General features: G+C 34.0%; 1 protein-coding gene across 2 annotated transcripts in view; it reads right to left on the bottom strand.

Annotated features, from left to right (window-relative positions):
* The window catches only part of HECTD1 (HECT domain E3 ubiquitin protein ligase 1), an 88,203-nt gene that overhangs the window by 34,178 nt on the left and 35,733 nt on the right, over positions 1-18,292 (bottom strand). For both annotated transcript variants that reach the window (XM_065871078.1, XM_065871079.1), the window contains exons 10-16: positions 11,357-11,495; positions 10,997-11,167; positions 6,142-6,364; positions 5,364-5,627; positions 5,186-5,262; positions 1,573-1,707; positions 847-993 (exon numbers count right to left, since the gene is read on the bottom strand). In XM_065871078.1, the coding sequence (XP_065727150.1) occupies positions 847-993; positions 1,573-1,707; positions 5,186-5,262; positions 5,364-5,627; positions 6,142-6,364; positions 10,997-11,167; positions 11,357-11,495 (1,156 nt within the window). The remainder of the gene's footprint in view (positions 1-846; positions 994-1,572; positions 1,708-5,185; positions 5,263-5,363; positions 5,628-6,141; positions 6,365-10,996; positions 11,168-11,356; positions 11,496-18,292) is intronic.

Raw genomic sequence — 18,292 nt, 5'->3', positions numbered from 1 at the left:
CAAGGTAATTTCAGATTATTTATGAACATTTTGCATTTTAACAGTACTATTTACATTAATTAGTATTAGAAAAAATATGACTGGTATATCAAAACAATGATTTCATAGATACTACTAAGTGATGCTATATCAATATAATTTTAATAAATGAGAATAAATACAAATGGTAAAAATAATGAAGGAAACACGAGACACTGCAGTTAAAGTACGATGATTAAGATCAAGATATTAAAATGGCAAACAGAACTAAAATGGGGAGAAAACCTTCACTTTTCATAATTTATTCTGTTAGAATTTATTAAAATATGAGTGTGTGTGGGGGTGTATATATATACACACCTTTCATTAAAATAAAGGAAAAAATTTTATCACAATAAAGAGATAGTAACGCAGTCTAAATTGAAGAGAAATATAAGGTTATTAGCAAATACTTGTCAAATATTCACATAAACTTCCTAAATTGCCAATGCTCATAAATTAATTTTATGCAAATATTTTAGGTATTTAAAAAGGCCTATAGACTAACTCCATTTTATGTTATGAGGGAATCACAGCAGTGAATAATGTTAAATCTTAGGCTACTACAAGCAAGTGTTTTGTTCAAACAAATCTTGAACAAATTATAATCAGGTAACCAAAAAAATCTAAATAAACTCAATTATTTAATTCAACTGGCTCAAACTAATCATAAAACTTGAAAAGCTGGAAAAATTATAAATGTTAACATTTACTACTCAGTTTTTAATACATCTTGACAAAAACAAAGTAAATCTCGCTCTGTCAAAGTGTAGTTAAAAATATTTTTTTTAACTATATACCTCATTCTGTACTACTTCATAAACTTACATTATTTAAAACAGTAAGAAGTGCTTGCACCAAGCCACTACTGCACATTTCATATGGTGAAATTGTGTTTTCATCCTTCAAAAGTACAATTAGATTTTCTAAAGCTGTCTTCATTAAATCTCTCCAAGTGTTCTCACTCTCAATACACTAAAAGAAACAAAATTTTTTTAAAAGACAATCGAAAAAACAAACAGGTCTTAACATAACTTAATTTATCAGAGCATCAATTACCATGAAAATAAATTAGATACTAAATTAGATTAATAAATTCAAATTATTAATGCAAATTATCTCTACCAGGCCTGGTAAACTCTTTTGTAAAGGGCCAACTGTAAATATTTTAGGCTTCACAGGCCACATCACATATCTTGGTCACACCTATTTAAGTCTGCCATTGTGGCCACTAAAGCAGTCACGGACAATATGTAAATAAATGAGCATGGCTGTGAGCAATAAAACTGCTATGGACACTGACTTTACACATGCATATAATTTTCAGGTATCATGAAATATTATTCTTACTTTTGATTTGTGTTCAACCATTTAGAAATGTAAAAACCCTTCTTACCTCACAAAACCATACAAAATTTAGCCCATGGGTGATAATTTTCTGACCCCCTAATCAAATACCCAGAATATAAAATTTTATCACAATAAAGAGATAGTAACGCAGGAAAAAAGGAAACCAAGATCACTGTGTGTCATAAAATCTAGAGGCTAACATACTTGTCTATTTGTATGAAGTTCCCAAGATGACTCTAACTGAGTTGCTATGTTTCTGAGTGTTACCACTACTCCACGAGGCATGCTTTCAACAGCTTTAAAGTGGTCATCATATAAATCTCGAGCCATAGTTCGTACCTACCAAAATAAAAATAGTAAATGTGAATCTTTACTACAATTAATAATTTTACCAAATCTTCCTTTTAAATATATACATGCAACCTTTAGAATTAAGATGTTTGTGCCAGTATCAAGTTCCAAAAAATGTTACTACTTCTATTCATATACATCAAGAAGTTCCCATGGTTGAAAAACTACTCTAGCAGATTTTAGCAATGTCAAATCGAAGAACTTATAATTTTAAGTTTTAAACTTTGTATTCATATACCAAATAGGAGCTTATTTCATTTAAATCAAATTAAACCTATAAAAAGGTCACTTCGCTCTTTTTAATAAAAGTAACCTGTTTTACGGTGAACCAATTAGAAAATACAAATAAGCAAAAAAAAAAAGAAAGAAAGAAAGAAAGAAAATTAAGCCATCTATAATTCCATCAACTGAAGTTGAACCTTTTAACACTCTGGGGTGTACTTTAGGTTATTATGTCTTTTTTCTATTTATTCACACAAAGTATATATGATGCTCATGTATTTATATATTTCATCAAGAGAAAGAATGACTGTATTATCAGTTTGGGTACTAATTACCTCTCATTTAAGTTAAATTAATGCTATTTGAGAGAGAAACCCACACACGTCCAAGGCTTGGATCTGATGAAATTTAGTACGTAACATTCTTTAAAATATATGCTTAAATAATGTAAATTTAAGATTTATGTGATTTCATTTAAATCATAAGCATAGCTCTAATGTAACAAAAAATTTCACTCCCTAAATGAATTAATAGTACCTTCCCATTCTATTTTAGTATGCCTTTCAGAATTAAAAGATAAGTTCTGGATATCAGACAACACTGAAGAAAATATTCCTTTATAAACAATATTAAGAAATAAAAACAGGTTAAAACTAATAGTTAAAATTATTTTTACCTAAAATTACTATATGTTGATATATACTACTTTAATATGCAAAATAGCCACATGATCACTGATTTACTACTGATTTCAAGGATCTGAATCAATAATCATATTTTTTTAAGAAAATGAAACTACAGGACTGAGACTATATCCTCCTTGATTTACTTTTCTTTTGTACTGTAAAAGTTCAGTTCCCTGGGAGTTAATCTAGATTTGTTGGTTAATACAACACCAGTTATTCCAAAAAACTCCTGAGAAAGCTGACCGGTAGCTTTATAAAGAATTACAGCTGAGCCTCATTATTTGAGAATTTAATATTTGTGAAATCAACTAGTCACTAAAATTTATTTGTAATCCACAAATCAATACTTGCAGCACTTTTCACAGTCATTTTTCGGCAAGCACAGTGCAGCAAAAACTTCAAAAATGTGGGCTTCCCTGGTGGCGCAGCGGTTGGGAGTCTGCCTGCTGATGCAGGGGACACGGGTTTGTGCCCCGGTCCGGGAAGATCCCACATGCCGCGGAGCGGCTGGGCCCGTGAGCCATGGCCGCTGGGCCTGCGCATCCGGAGCCTGTGCTCCGCAACGGGTGAGGCCACAACAGTGAGAGGTCCGCACACCACAAAAAAAAAAAAAAAAAAAAAAAACTTTAAAAATGTGACCAGAGCCTCACAGGAACCTAAACCTGTATTTCTCCAAGAAACAATGGTTCAGTATTCATGGCAGCTTTATAGAACATAACTATCATGAAAATGAAAACTCTATTTAGTTCAAATTCCTTTTACCAACTAATGGCTACCTTCAATTGAAATATTTCTTCCTCAAATGCCCTTAAGATATCCTGAATTGGAAAAAAACCTCTGGCTTCACACTCTTTTTTGAAAAACACAGAAGCAATCATGGAATAATATATATAGCTATAGAGGTAATATACATTTATAAATTAAAGAAAGCAAGAAAGAGAGAGAGAAAGAGAAAGCAAGCAAGCAAGCAAGCAAGCAATTTTCTTTCCTAGGTCTAGCATGTGGAAATGTGGAATATCTTTGGGATAGCCTAGCAAATTTACAACTGGAAATGAAGACATGAATGAATATATATAATATATATAACATATATAATACAGTGCTCCAAATAAAACCCCTTATGACTATTCCTATGGCCAAAGCCACACAAGTACCCCCCTATCCCAATCACCCAAAAGCATTCTTCACATACTATATGAAAAAACTGTATCATTATTTTAGGTAAAATAAAAATGTGTCATCAGAAGATACTGAATCTAACTATGAGATTTTATTTTCTCTTTTAAAAATTAAAAAATTCAAGAACAATTGATATAATAAAGATGGACATATAATGGCTTGGGACTTCCCTGGTGGTCCAGTGGTTAACACTCTGCCCTCCCAATGCAGGGGGCCCGGGTTCAAACCCTGATCAGGAAACTAGATCCCACATGCTGCGACTAAGAGTTCGCCTGCCACAACTAACAGTTCGCATGCCACAACTAAGAGTTCCCATGCCTCATCTAAAGAGCGCACATGCTGCAACTGAGGATCCTGCATGCTGCAACCAAGAACTCGCATACAGCAATGAAGATCCCGAGTGCCACAACTAACACCTGGCAGAGCCGAATGAATGAATAAATAAATAAATATTTTTTTTAAAAAAGAAATATAATATAGAGACATGGATGTAGGAAACAAACGTATGGACACAAGGGGGGTGGAAAGTGGGGTGGGGTGGGGTAGGATGAACTGGGAGACTGGGACTGACATATATACACTAATATGTATAAAAGATAACTAATAAACTGCTGTATAGCACAGGGAACTCTACTTTGCTTCACTGTACAGTAGAAACTAACATAACATTGGAAAACAACTATACCCCAATTTAAAAAAAAAAAGAAAGAGAGAAATATAATGGCTTTATTTTTGAAAAAACCAATTCATAATAAATGGATAGAATTTAAAAATTAGTAATATGAGTCAATAACATATTTGGTCCTGGAGTCCGTAACATATTTGCTCCTGTATCTTTTTGAAACAGTGGTTTCATCTGAGATGGCCATTAAACTAAGCATCAAATTATCTGAATCTAGAACCAGGAATTCAAATTGATTCATCACGAAGTATTAAATCAAGACTGTAAATTATAATAATGCATTTTCAATCCCACTACATCACTAAAATTACTATCATTAATCATAATTAAAGCATGTTTAAAGTTTCTGTGACATTAATAACTCACATAATTTTAAAATAATTTAAATTTTATACTTTGTCTCAATTTTGTTTCTATTTTAATGTTGGTGTTTACTTATAGTATAAAAACTGTAAGTATTTTTATACTTATAATATAAAAACTATAAGTGTTTACTTATAGTATAAAAACTATAAGTAAATGTATACATATTGTGGAAAATAAGATAATAAGCACAGGAAGAGGAAAACTAAAAATACATTAGATTAGGGTAGCTTATGTTACATGGCTCAATTTTTTAAATGCCTACAATCTACCCCTGAAGCCTTGCTACATCAGTATAAAAGACAAAAAACAAAGCAAATCCCATAAATAATACCTTTTGCTTAGTTTTTTCTAACTTAGATTTTAGTTTTCTGCCTCTTTTGCCAGTCCAGCCAGTCACAAATTCTGAACCTTAAAAAAAAAAAAAAAAGTTATTTCACAAAACATATTTTATTGCAATTTAACATATTCATTTATTCTTATCTGTTAAACTGACATACCTACATACTTACCCAGAGAAGTTTCTGCAGTAAATGAATGCTTGGTTCCTCTATTAGATTCAAACACAAAACCAGGTAAATCTTCTTTCAATATCGTTGCTTGCTGGCCATCTGAGTTATGAATAGCAATTTCTCCTTCTTTCAAACATGTTAGTGACCAATTCCCTACAGTGAGTTTAGTGGGTCCTGGTGCTGAGAGTATAGGTTGACTTGAAGTAGATGGCTTTACTTGGCCTCGAGCTCTTTGTAACTTCTCTAAGAATTCACTTCTGCTTTCTATAAAGACAAAATGTTTGTTTTAAAACTTCAATCCTTTCAAATATTCCATTTTTTTAAGGAAAATACCTATTGAAATATCAATTTTATTAAAAAACTTTCATCAAAGTTTTGTTCTGATATACTCTCACTGGTTTGATATTATTTAGGTTCAAGCATTAAAACAATCCTACAGCCATAATTTTTTTAAAGTAGAAGGCTTTTGGGAAAAGATATAATTTGAGACAGCATCACACATGTGCAGTTCATCATTACGTGATAAGAGGCACCTTTACCTAAAGGATGGAGACAGTAAAAGTAGATATTGATACAATGCTATTCCTTGTCTCATACAATAAAAAAGTATGAAATGCTTTCATGGTACAATCATTTTTCTGTTAATATTAAAGAAATGGCCATATGATCAACAAGGACGTGCTATTGCTATGACAATGGTGGCAAAAATATGAGCAGAAAAACAAATTATCAAAATTACAGAAACTAGTAAAACATTTTAACAGAAACAAAATATTACCTGAACTATCCGATCCACCTTCAGGACTACCACTTGAATACATGGTGGCAAGTTTTCCATCCAAGATAAATCTAAACCATCCATTACTGCCATTAGATAGTTCCAAGGCTGCTGCATCACTCCATATATATAAGCAGTCCCTTCCCCTAATGATGGACCAGTCTCTCCAATGATATGGCTTACCCTGCTGCAATTCTTTAGCATCTTCCTGTGGTTCATCTTCCTAAATGTGTAAAATTATTCAATGAAACATGGGAAATAACTTATATTCCAAATATTCATAAGTACTTAAAAAAACATGACCATGAATCAAATTCAGAATTAAAACATCCTGAATATTCATCTGCCTGTATTTTAATACATATTCTGATTCAACTAATTACCTATAATCTTAAAAGTCCATCCTAAAAAAAAGTCAAGAAATTCACATAATAACCAAAGTTATAACATTTCCAGGTATAAAGGTAAAGAAGACAAATGGATTAGGTTTACACACAATTAGCTAATTATCTAGGACTTGATAAACTCACCATATCTCTGGGCCTAACAGATTATTTGTAAAAAATGAATGTTTACACTAGATCAATGGTATCCAAACCTAGGGTGCAAAAGAATCACCAGAAATGTGTTTTAACAATATAATTTATAAGTTCCCACCCTTAGCCAAGTGAATCAAGTATACTGGATTATTCCTATAATCATCAAAATGTTAGCTATAGCGTGTTTAAAAGAAAAATAACTTGTAAACACTGTTTGCCTACCCCGGCATCCAAAAAATTTTTATTCTGTTGACAACATTTAATATTAAGAATATTCATCATTAACATATATGATCTTGGCATGTGTGTGCATGCATGCGTGTATGGGTAAAGTACTTTTAAACTTTATGAAGACTTATTATACTTAAAATTGTTTTAAATGTATCTTTTACATGCTTCTTCCCTGAAGTAGTACTTAGCTTATAACACTAAAATAAGATTATAAAATATGGATTATAAATTTCCCTAAACATAGTACTTGTGCTCCAGGCCATGATAGATTAATAAGGATCAAGACTTGCCTATCCACTGTCAACAACTAAAAAAAACAGACAAAATACATGAAAAAGCGTTTTCAAATACTGGACAACAAGCAACACAGGACTGCATGATCTCCCAGAAAAAAGAAACAAATAAGGTAAGCCGCTTAGGCTCAGACAGAGTTTCTGGCTAAGGCCTTAAGAAGAAGGAACACAGAGGCCAGCAGTGTAAGTTGAGGAAATGGAGATCTGTGTTTGAAGAGATTAAGGCAAATGGAATATGTGGTGGATGAGTTCAGGATCAGGGAGTCAAGCACAAAAGGCCTCTAGAAATGTGCAAAGCGGTCACCAGGAAATCTCTACTGAGTACCAGCCCATCTGTGTACAGGTGATGTTCCATAAGGCAGGGCAAAGAATGACTTGAAAATGGTAAGGTGAACAATTCAGAGGTCACACGGGGTGGTCAGACATTTGCATTCCTAACAGCCCGAGTGGAAAATCATCATACCAACAGTTCAAAATTTTTCCAAATGTGATGTAACTGTAAGCCCACAGACCAAAAAAAATTAAATAATCCTGAGCAGGGGCAGAAAACCCACATGTGCATGCACACACACAAACCAAACAGATAAGCACATCAAAGTCAAATCGCTAAAAACAAGTTATAAAGTCTTAAAAACAGCCAGAAGAAGAAAACATCTCAGTAGAGACTATGCACATCAGGTGACAATGAAATATCTCTTCAAGTGCTGGAAAATGATCAGCCAAGAGTCCCTGTAGGAACTGAAAATGTCCACTGAAAATGAAGGCCAAGGGACTTCACGGGTAGTGCGGTGGTGAAGAATCCACCTGCCAGTGCTGGGGACATGGGTTTGAACCTTGGTCCAGGAAGATCCCACGTGCCACAGAGCAACTAAGCCCGTGCACCACAACTACTGAGCCTGTGCTCTAGAGCCTGCGAGCCACAACTAGTGAAGCCTGCGTGCCTAGAGCCCGTGCTCCTCAACAAGAGAAGCCACCGCAATGAGAAACCCGTGCATGGCAACAAAGAGTAGCTGCCACTCACTGCAACTAGAGAAAGCCCGCATGCAGCAACGAAGACCCAACACGGCATAAATAAATAAATAAATTTATTTATAAAATAGAAAAAAAAAAATGAAGGCCAAAATCAGTCCACTGGTTAGGACTTCATGCTTCCACTGCAGGGGGCAGGGGTTCAATCTATGGTCAGAGAACTAAGATCCCACAAGCCACGTAGCGCAGTCAAAAAACAAACAAAAGAAGAAGATATTTTCAAAGAATAAAGATAAATCTCAAAGAATCTTCTGGCTTGTCTTCTCATTTCCAGATAATGTATTTTGGGGACTTCCCTGGTGGTCCAGTGGCTAAGATTCCACTCCGAATGCAGGGGGCCCGGGTTCGATCCCTGATCAGGGAACTAGATCCCACGTGCCGTAACTAAAAGTTTGCATGCTGCAACTAAAAGATCCTGCATGTCTCAACTAAAGACCCTGCATGGTACAATGAAGATCCTGTGTGCTGCAACTAAGACCCTGTGCAGTCAAATAAATAAATATATTAAAAAATAATAATGTAGTGTGAAGAACAAAGGTTTAATTTTAATGAAAACAATTTATTATTTTTTTGTTCTTTTATAATCTTTTAATGTCCTATCTAAGAAATCTCTGTCAAGCTCAAGGTCACTAAGATTTTCTTCTTTTTCCTCTAAGAAGCCTTACAGTTTTAGCGCATCCATTTCAGTTCATGATTTCTTTTTTTGTTAAAAGGGGTAAGATATCATATTTCTGCATGTTATCCACTTGTTCAAGCATCATTTTTAAAGAGACCATCCTTTTGTGACTGAATTATCTTAGCACTTTCTTTGAACAATTGACCATATATGTGTGGGTCATTAATCTATTTTTACACCACTACCACACTTTCTTGCTTACTATAGCTTTATAATAAGACTTGAAATCTGCTGGTGTATGTCCTTCAACATTGTTCATTTTCAAGGATGCTTTGGCTATTGTAGGTTCCTAACATTTTCATATAAATGTTTGCTTGTTAACTTCTACAAAGACTGCTGGATCTGTAACCTATTTCTTGAATGAAAGAATTCCAAGGGGATGAACCCAGATATCACTTCTTGTTTTGTTTTTTGTTAAATCTCCAGTAATTTAGGAAACACACATATACACTAAACCACTCAGGATTCTACAATTACAATCCATACTCTACCATTCTCTCAAAACTTAATACTCAGTCACTAATATGTAGGAATCATTCACTAAATGGTAGGACTAAGTCATTGCTGTCAATTGGTAGAGACAAATAAGGCATATTTTTAAATATGCAATCTAAGGCAAGAATTATCGATAGGTACTGAAACTAGTGGATAAAAGTTTAAAGAGAAACAGCTTATGTGCACAGTCTCAAATTATCTCCCCACAAATTACTTATTAATTACAAAAGGGAAAAAGTATCTTTACAGGGCTTCCCTGGTGGCTCAGTGGTTGAGAGTCCGCCTGCCGATGCAGGGCACACGGGTTCGTGCCCCGGTCCGGGAGGGTCCCCCATGCCATGGAGCAGCTGGGCCCATGAGCCATGGCTGCTGGGCCTGCGCATCCGGAGCCTGTGCTCCGCAACGGGAGGGGCCACAGCAGTGAGAGGCCCATGTACCGCAAAAAAAAAAAAATCGTTACAATAGAGAAACCTGGTAGAAACAAACACAACCAACTGATCCAAGTTAACGTCAACAGCAAGAGCGCAAACAGACATCATGTGCCTCTAAAAAGGCACATTTTACACATGAGAAGGCCATAACATCACCTCTATAGTCTTTCTGCTTAAAAACACACAACCTGAATCTAGCTATGAAGAAACACGGCACAAACACAACGTGAGGGTCATTGTCCAAATTAAGTGGTCTGTCCTCTTCAAAAAAATGCCAAGGCTATGAAAGAAAAAGAAAAGCTGAGAAATGGAACAACATGACAACGAAATGTACTGTGCTCCTAGACTGGATTCTGGGGCGGGGGAGGTGGCGTGGGCCGTAGGAGGGCATTGCTATTAGGGCAATGGCAAATTTGAATACAGTCTCTGGATTAGATAACATTTTCTATAAATATTAAATTTCCTGATTTTAATAACTATACTAGGATTCTATAAGACAATGTCCTGGTTTTTTGGTGAAGATTTTAGGTATAAAAAGGGGCACTGACTTCCCTGGCGATCCAGTGGTTAAGACTCCGTGCTTACACTGCAGAGGGCACGGGTTCAATCCCTATTTAGGGAAGTTCCACATGCCACGAGGTGTGGCCAAAACAAAACAAAAATAAATGAATATATTTACAAAAAGGGGCACTATTATCCAGCTTCTCTCAAATTATATATTATTATCATCATCATTATTATTATTTTGGCCATACCACGCGGCTTATGGGATCTTAGTTCCCCGACCAGGGATCGAACTCGGGCGCTTGGCAGTGAAAGCTCGGAGTCCCAATCCCTGGACTGCCAGGAAATTCCCTCAAAAAATATATTTTAAATGTGCGTGCACACGTGTGTCTTTGTAAGTAACAAAGCAACTGGAGCAAAATGTCAATAATTAGTGATTTTGGATAGAGGATGTTCTGATATTCTTTATTTGCAACTTTTCTTCAAGTTTTAAATTTTACCAATGATGTATTTTAAAAGAAAAGTGACCAAATTTTAAAAAATTATAATACTACTCCATACTGCCATTATTTTGTCAAAACCCATTGTAACTGGAACTACATTTCCTCAAAAGAAACCCTATTCCTGATAGATACCATTGCAATTAAGACCACTCACTTTTTCTGGTTTTGATTCCTCTTCATTCTCATCATCAGAGGAAGGACCTGCCAAAGTTGACACTTTGCTAATTACACCAAGTCTGGCTAGCTGATCCAAAAAAATATCACCACCTTTATCTACTAAGTCCCTTATGATCTGCAAAGCCAGCAAGTGGCCATCATCGTCGTCCTGGGGGGAAAAAAAAGGAAATTAAGGGAAAATGATAAAAATAAGTTTAGCTGCGTGGAGTAGACAAATGCAATCATTTGTACAGACAAAATGATTTAATAAAATTAGGACACAAGTTAAATTATTTTACTGACTACTATCTAATGGGAATTAAAGCTACAGGAATTTCAATAAAGATAATAAACTGACCTCTTGATCAAGAACTGTTGCAGTGATTTCCACAAGTACTGTAGGCAAATTGTGACCAACATCAGAATCACAAACTTCTTTCAAGAGTGCTTCAGAGCAAAAATGAATCATTTTTCGAATCAGAGCAAGACTTGCTTTCCTTGAAAAGTAAAAAAAGAATTTTAGTTAGCCATGGTGAGAAGCTAAAATAAAACAAAATGCAACTCTAATGAAAACCAAAATATCCAATTTAAGCTTTAAATACTCTGCTAAATACACTTAATAAAAGAATACAATTAATAAGAACGTACTGAATAGCACAGGGAATTCTATTCAATACTCTGTAATGACCTATATGGGAACAGAATAAAAAAAAATGGATATATGTGTATCTACAATGGACTCACTTTACTGTACAGCAGAAACTAACACAACATTGTAAATCAACTATACTCCAATAAAAAAATTTTTTTTTAAAGAATACAAAAAACTAAGACAATACTAGCACTAGGTTTATCTTCACTTTTTGAGGGAATTTCATTTTTCTACTATTAATATGTTGAGCTCATTTAAAAAATTATTTTTGTAATTTTCTTACATGTGCTATTTTATATTAACCAGCATGACTGTTAACATGCCATGATAATTTTAGAAAATCAAAAGTAACACAATTACTAATAAATGGCATCTATAACCCCAAATATAAAACTCTTAACTTAAAACACCTGATGGTTTATATGGAACTTATATTTCAAATTAAGCATTTTTGTCCTTTGTCAAATTTAAAACATGTTCATTATAATATTCTCATATAAATGAGATCCTAGTAATCCCATGCCCTTAAATATTCCCATTGTTAACAACTTGGCATGACTCCTTTCCCTTTTATTATCCACTGCTTTACTTAGAACACAGAAGATACTCAATGTCACACAAACTAACCTCAATTTTATAAGCGATTTGTTCTTTTAAAATAAAATACACAAATATCCACACATTTAAATTATAATACACTGGTCTATTACATAAAAGTCAATAATGCTTTTAACACATGTTTTCTGAGCATCTAACAATAGTCTGTGTGCCAAGCTGTAGATATCATTGCCCTTGAGGTGAGTTCTCTACAAGAAGGATGGAGAGGCAAAAATCACTATCGAAATCCAAGAGAGGTATCTGACAGCTGTATTCCTACAGAATGTGGTCTTGATGTATTTCATAACTCTCTCTAGGTGAATTTCATGTATTCTTTAATTTTAAAACATGTTTTATTACAAATTCAAGTACATTAGAGAAAACAGTAGGCAGATGGAGGGCAAACTGCCCTAACAGGATTAGTTCCTTCCAGTGTTTGTTAACGGCAATTTATATTTGGTTGCAAAATCAGTATTTATGTATAATGATAATTTTATATCATGATTTACTTGAATTAAAATAGCATAAGAATGTTTCTATGTTGTCTACCTACCTATCTGGCTATCTGTCACTACCATGCTGAGTCCTAATAAGCCAGGAACACCTGTATATATTTTAAAAACTTTACACCTCATTTAATCCATCCACCAAACCCACTATTAAGTAGGTTTTATTAGCTCAGTTTTACAGATGAAAAAACATGAGACAAAAAAAGGTAATTCTACTAAGGTCACAGGGCTAATAAATTAGAGCCTCAACTCAAACTCATCTCTTAACCAGTACACTATGCATAATATTCATAACATAAAATTTTCCTGCTTATCACTATTATATAAATCATAAGCATTCAGCTTACTGGCTTTTCTATTATAAATAGCATTATTTTTGGTGAACAGTTTTATTTCTTCAGTAGAGGGATTCTTGGATCCAAGAGTCTAAATATTTTCATACATACTGAATGTGCATCAATACTGAATCTATACTCAGCAAACTGATTTTTTAAAAAATCTGTTAAGTGACAACATGGATGGACCTCAAGGGCATTATGCTAAGTGGATAAGCCAGAGAAAGACAAATACTGCCTTATATCACTTAAATGAGAATTTAAAAAAAAAAGAAAGTCAAACTTATAGAAACGGTAGAAAAGTGGCTGCCAGTGGCTGGGGATGGGGGAATTAAGGAGAGGTTGGTAAAAGGGTACAAACTTTCAGCTATAAAATGAATAAGGTTTGAGCATTTAATATAAAAAATGGTGACTATAGTTGATAAAACTGTATTATATAATTAAAATTTGCTAAGACTAAATGTTCTCTCTCAAACACACATGTATACACATACACAAAGATAAATATGTGAAGTGATGGATATGCTGATTAACTAAATGAGGGGAATCGTTTCACAATGTATACACATATCAAATCACTAAGATGTACATTTAAAAAAATCTTACAATTTTATATGTCAATTATGCCTCAGTAAAGCTAGGGGACAAAAGGACTATTAATAGCTTAAATTATCAGTAGATATGGATGTACTAATTCATTACGATTTTGTTATTTTTGTAAAAAAAAGTTTCTTAAATGTCTAATGGGTGAAAAGACATGAAATTTTACTTTTAAATGTTTTGTTTTTTACTAGTAAGGGGATACATTTTTCCCTGTTGTCTTCTTTTTCATCTTGAGCACTGTACCATAATGTCATTGGCTAATTTATTTAAATTGGCATTTATACTTTGACCAAAAACTTGTATGTGCTCTCTGCATAATAAAGGTAGTATGCCTTGGTCATACTTGCTAACAAATACCAATTTGTTGGAAGATTTATCTGGATTACAAGTTTATATTTCTGTCACTTTCATGGTTACGGCTAATACTGTTGCTGATATGCAGTTTTGTTTTTTTACATAGAATAAATTTTAAATGACAGATAGGACTAACACAAACAAGTTTTAAAAGTCATTCTTCCTACCAAGTTCTGATAAACATTTGAGAATATTTTCTTTTTGTTTTCCTAAGGTTTTATTTTTTTCATTTATTTTAAATAAATTTAGAATTTATTTAAATACACAGTGTAAAGGACTAAGCTGATTTTTAATCAAACCACAAAGCAAATATTCTAATACCATTTAATATATTATGTTAACATATTATAAAATATTAATACATTATATAATTTACCACTATAATACATTCAATTTCTTTTTTTTTTGCGGTACACGGGCCTCTCACCGCTGCGGCCCCTCCCGTTGCGGAGCACAGGCTCCAAACGCGCAGGCCCAGCGGCCATGGCCCACAGGACCAGCCGCTCCGCGGCATGTGGGATCCTCCCGGACCGGGGCACGAACCCGCGTCCCCTGCATCGGCAGGCGGACTCCCAACCACTGCGCCACCAGGGAAGCCCTACATTCAATTTCTAAACACGATTGTTTGGAGGGCTAGTCTACTCCAATGATTTATAAACTTTTGGGCTAGTTATCATAAAGATTTAATTACTGAAAGTTTACACTAGCTATTATTCAGATTTTTCTTTAATAATCTCACCTATTTATTCTTCCAGAAGAACTTTAAGATCTGTCAAGTTCTAAAGCAAATTCTATAGTTATTTTCTTTCAAACTGCATTCTATAATTAACTTTGGAAGAATTTATATCTTTAGATTATTTAATATTCTCATCCTAGAACAATTTCCCCCTTTATCCAACCATGTCTACTTTCCTCTCAAACTGTGATTTAAAAAATAAACAAATGGATCCTCAAGGATTTCTGCTGCTGAAAAGTTTACTCAATCTTTGTCCCACTATTAACACTAACTCCAAAGATGTATATTTACCACACCTCTTCAAAATTCTAAGTAGCCTTTCTTCAAAAGCAAAATGTGAAGTCCTCAGTCTAATATTACAGATACATATATCAAATCATTACGTTATACACTTTAATACAACGTTACACGTCAATTATATCTCAATAAAACTGGGAAGAAATATCTCACAGAGAAAATAATCAAGTTTTTACAAAATGCTCCACCAGTGAAACTGCTATCCTCTGTTCTGAAGGCTTCATTGATCTGTTGTCTGCCTTTATTTCCTGAACAGACAATGCACACAGGCCAATAATGATAGATAATAGCTAAAGTTGATATATTCCTTATATACAGATCCTCCTTTAACTGCCTGATTAGAGTATACACGCTTACTCTTCTGATCAAATTTTAAACTGAAATGGTAAAAAATTAGGTTGTAACCTATTCCAGATTGTTTTTAATAATGACAAGTATATATTTTTTTAATGAATCATCTTGGGAGATGGGGGAATGAATGAAATATGTGAGGGAGACTAAGAGGTACAAAACTTCCAGTTACAAAATAAATGAGTCACAGGGGTGAAATGTACAGAATGGGGAATATAGTCAATAATAGTGTAAACATTTTGTATGGTAACTAGAATTATCATGGTTATCATTTTGTGATGTACAGAAATACTGAATTACTATGTCGTGCACCTTGAACTAACATAGTGTTTTAAGTGAATTATACTTCGAAAAAAAAAAGGAAGAATGGAGGGAGGGAGGGAGGGAGGGAAGGAAGGAAGGGAGAAAGGAAGGGAGGAAGGAAGGGAGGAAGGAAGGGAAGGAAGAAAGAAAAGAAAAAAATGAATGATTCGGAAGTGGAAATGGATGAACTGCAAGAAAGAATCTTACCAAACAAAAAAAATATTACCAGATAAAAAGCAAATTAAGAAGAATCATACAATATGATACGATTTATATAAATCTTTAACTTGTAAAATACTATGCATCATTTACAGATAAATGTATATATTTGCTATATATTCTTGTAATATATTACAAAAATAAAGGAAGCAAGGGAAAATATTAACATATTAATAACATAAAATATTAACCCCCCAAAACCCAATTGTCAAGAAAAAAATTTATGAGAAAATTGGGAACAATGAATGCTGATTTGATGTTTGATAATATTTAAGAACTATTATAATTATTTTAGGTGTAATAACGGTATTGAAATTATGTTAAAAAACAAAAAAGAATCCCTTTTTAATGATGAAAAATTATTTTTTTATTTAAGTACAGTTTATTTACATATAGTATTCTAGTAGTTTCAGGTATACAACATAGTGATTCAATATTTTTATAGATTATACTTCATTTAAAGTTACTATAAAATATTGGCTAGGGCTTTCCTGGTGGCACAGTGGTTGAGAGTCTGCCTGCCGATGCAGGGGACATGGGTTCGTGCCCCGATCCGGGAGGATCCCACATGCCGCGGAGCGGCTGGGCCCGTGAGCCATGGCCTCTGAGCCTGCACGTCCGGAGCCTGTGCTCCGCAACAGGAGAGGCCACAACAGTGAGAGGCCTGCGTAACGCAATAAAACACAAACAAAAACAACAAAAATATTGGCTATATTGCCTGTGCTAAACAAAAGAACACTTATTTTTTATGGATGCATATAGAAAAATTATGGATAAAACTATTTGAGTCTTGGATTTCCTCAAAATAGTACAGTTGGGGAGGTATAAATGAAATAAGACTGAGATATTTGTTAAAACTTACTGAAGTTATGTGATAGGGTTCATTATATGATTATCTCGACGTTTTAATACATTTTAACTTATCTATGATAAAACATTTTTTTAATAAACTATCTTTTTACAAATACCTCTAAAATATTAGGCACTATGCTAAATACCACACATACTTAATTTTAATTTTCACACCTAAAGAGAATTAAGTATAATTATCCCATCCTAGAGATGAATTAAAATCAAGAAGTTAACTATCTTGTCCATGGCTATCTGTCTACAAAGTGGCAACACCAACTTTTGGACTGACTTTGAGCTGACTCCAGAGTCTGAGCTCTGAACTAAGATATAAGATATATGCTATCTTATTCACCACAATTAAATTTGTCAGCTATTATCTGGAAAAATTTAGCATCAAATATGCTATAACTAAAATTGTGTTTAGATGATCTTCAAATATTTAAAAGAATGATAAAAAAATAACTACCCATTAAGGGAACTCTGTTACATGGTGACATACTTTATAATTTCCTGATGGCCTTATAATGAAGTAATTCTAACTCCAAATATAACTTAAGGTTTTTTAATTCACATGACACCTAGTCCTCTAAAATTTTCAGTCCGAATTATCTGTTCAAAATTGAACTTGCTCGTTTCTAAAAATGAATCAAATCTTTTGTTAAACAAACAAACAAAAAGTGGCCCCACTAACACCTACCCTTCTGTAGCTATTTGGGGAAGAATAAAAACCAAGTTCCTAGGTGTTCACAGTGAATTGACTGGCACTTTCATCCTATTTAAAAGTAAACTACTTTCACTTTAATGTCAACTCATAATACTGGTATTTAAGGCACTTGAATCCTACAAAACTCCATGTTCTAAAGACCTCCTGAACTTAAAATGACCAAAATCAAATTCTCAATCACTCAGCCAAAATTTTAGCAGTCATTCTTTACCCCTTCCTTTCCTTCATCCCTCCAATCTAACTGGTGGTCATCAACCCTTATACAGGGTTGGCCAAAAAGTATAGCATCTTGTGGAAAAACCCAAACGAACTTTTTGGCCAACCCAATACAACCCATCTTCCAACCTCTTCAATCTGTTCCCACCAATCCAGTCTTCCAGCAACTGTCTAAAGTTCACATCGATAATTAACCCGTAAGTAGTCTGTTTTCATTCTTGCCCTCCTCCAGTACTTTGCTCCTCCAGACTGCCAAAGTGATCTTTATAAATCACAAATCTGACTGTGACAAATTTCCTCACAAGTCTTTAATGATCCTTCTTGAACTGCGGGGTAAAGTCCACACTCACTATCTAGACCAGAAAGGCCTTCACAGGTCATAAAAAGCTCTTGTCTACCTTTTTGACAGTATTCCCTGAGCTATACAAACATATCCCATATCCCACTAATACCAAAATACTTGCAGCTGCAAACAAAACACACTCATTCATTCAGTGTATCTACTAAAGATCTACTAAATATCAAGCCCTATTCTATACCTCCTTG

The sequence above is a fragment of the Phocoena phocoena genome, chromosome 2 (assembly GCF_963924675.1).
Source record: "Phocoena phocoena chromosome 2, mPhoPho1.1, whole genome shotgun sequence".
NCBI classification, from domain to species: Eukaryota; Metazoa; Chordata; class Mammalia; order Artiodactyla; family Phocoenidae; genus Phocoena; species Phocoena phocoena.
Note: the sequence above shows the minus strand (reverse complement) of the source record. Positions and strands in the feature narration are given on the sequence as shown.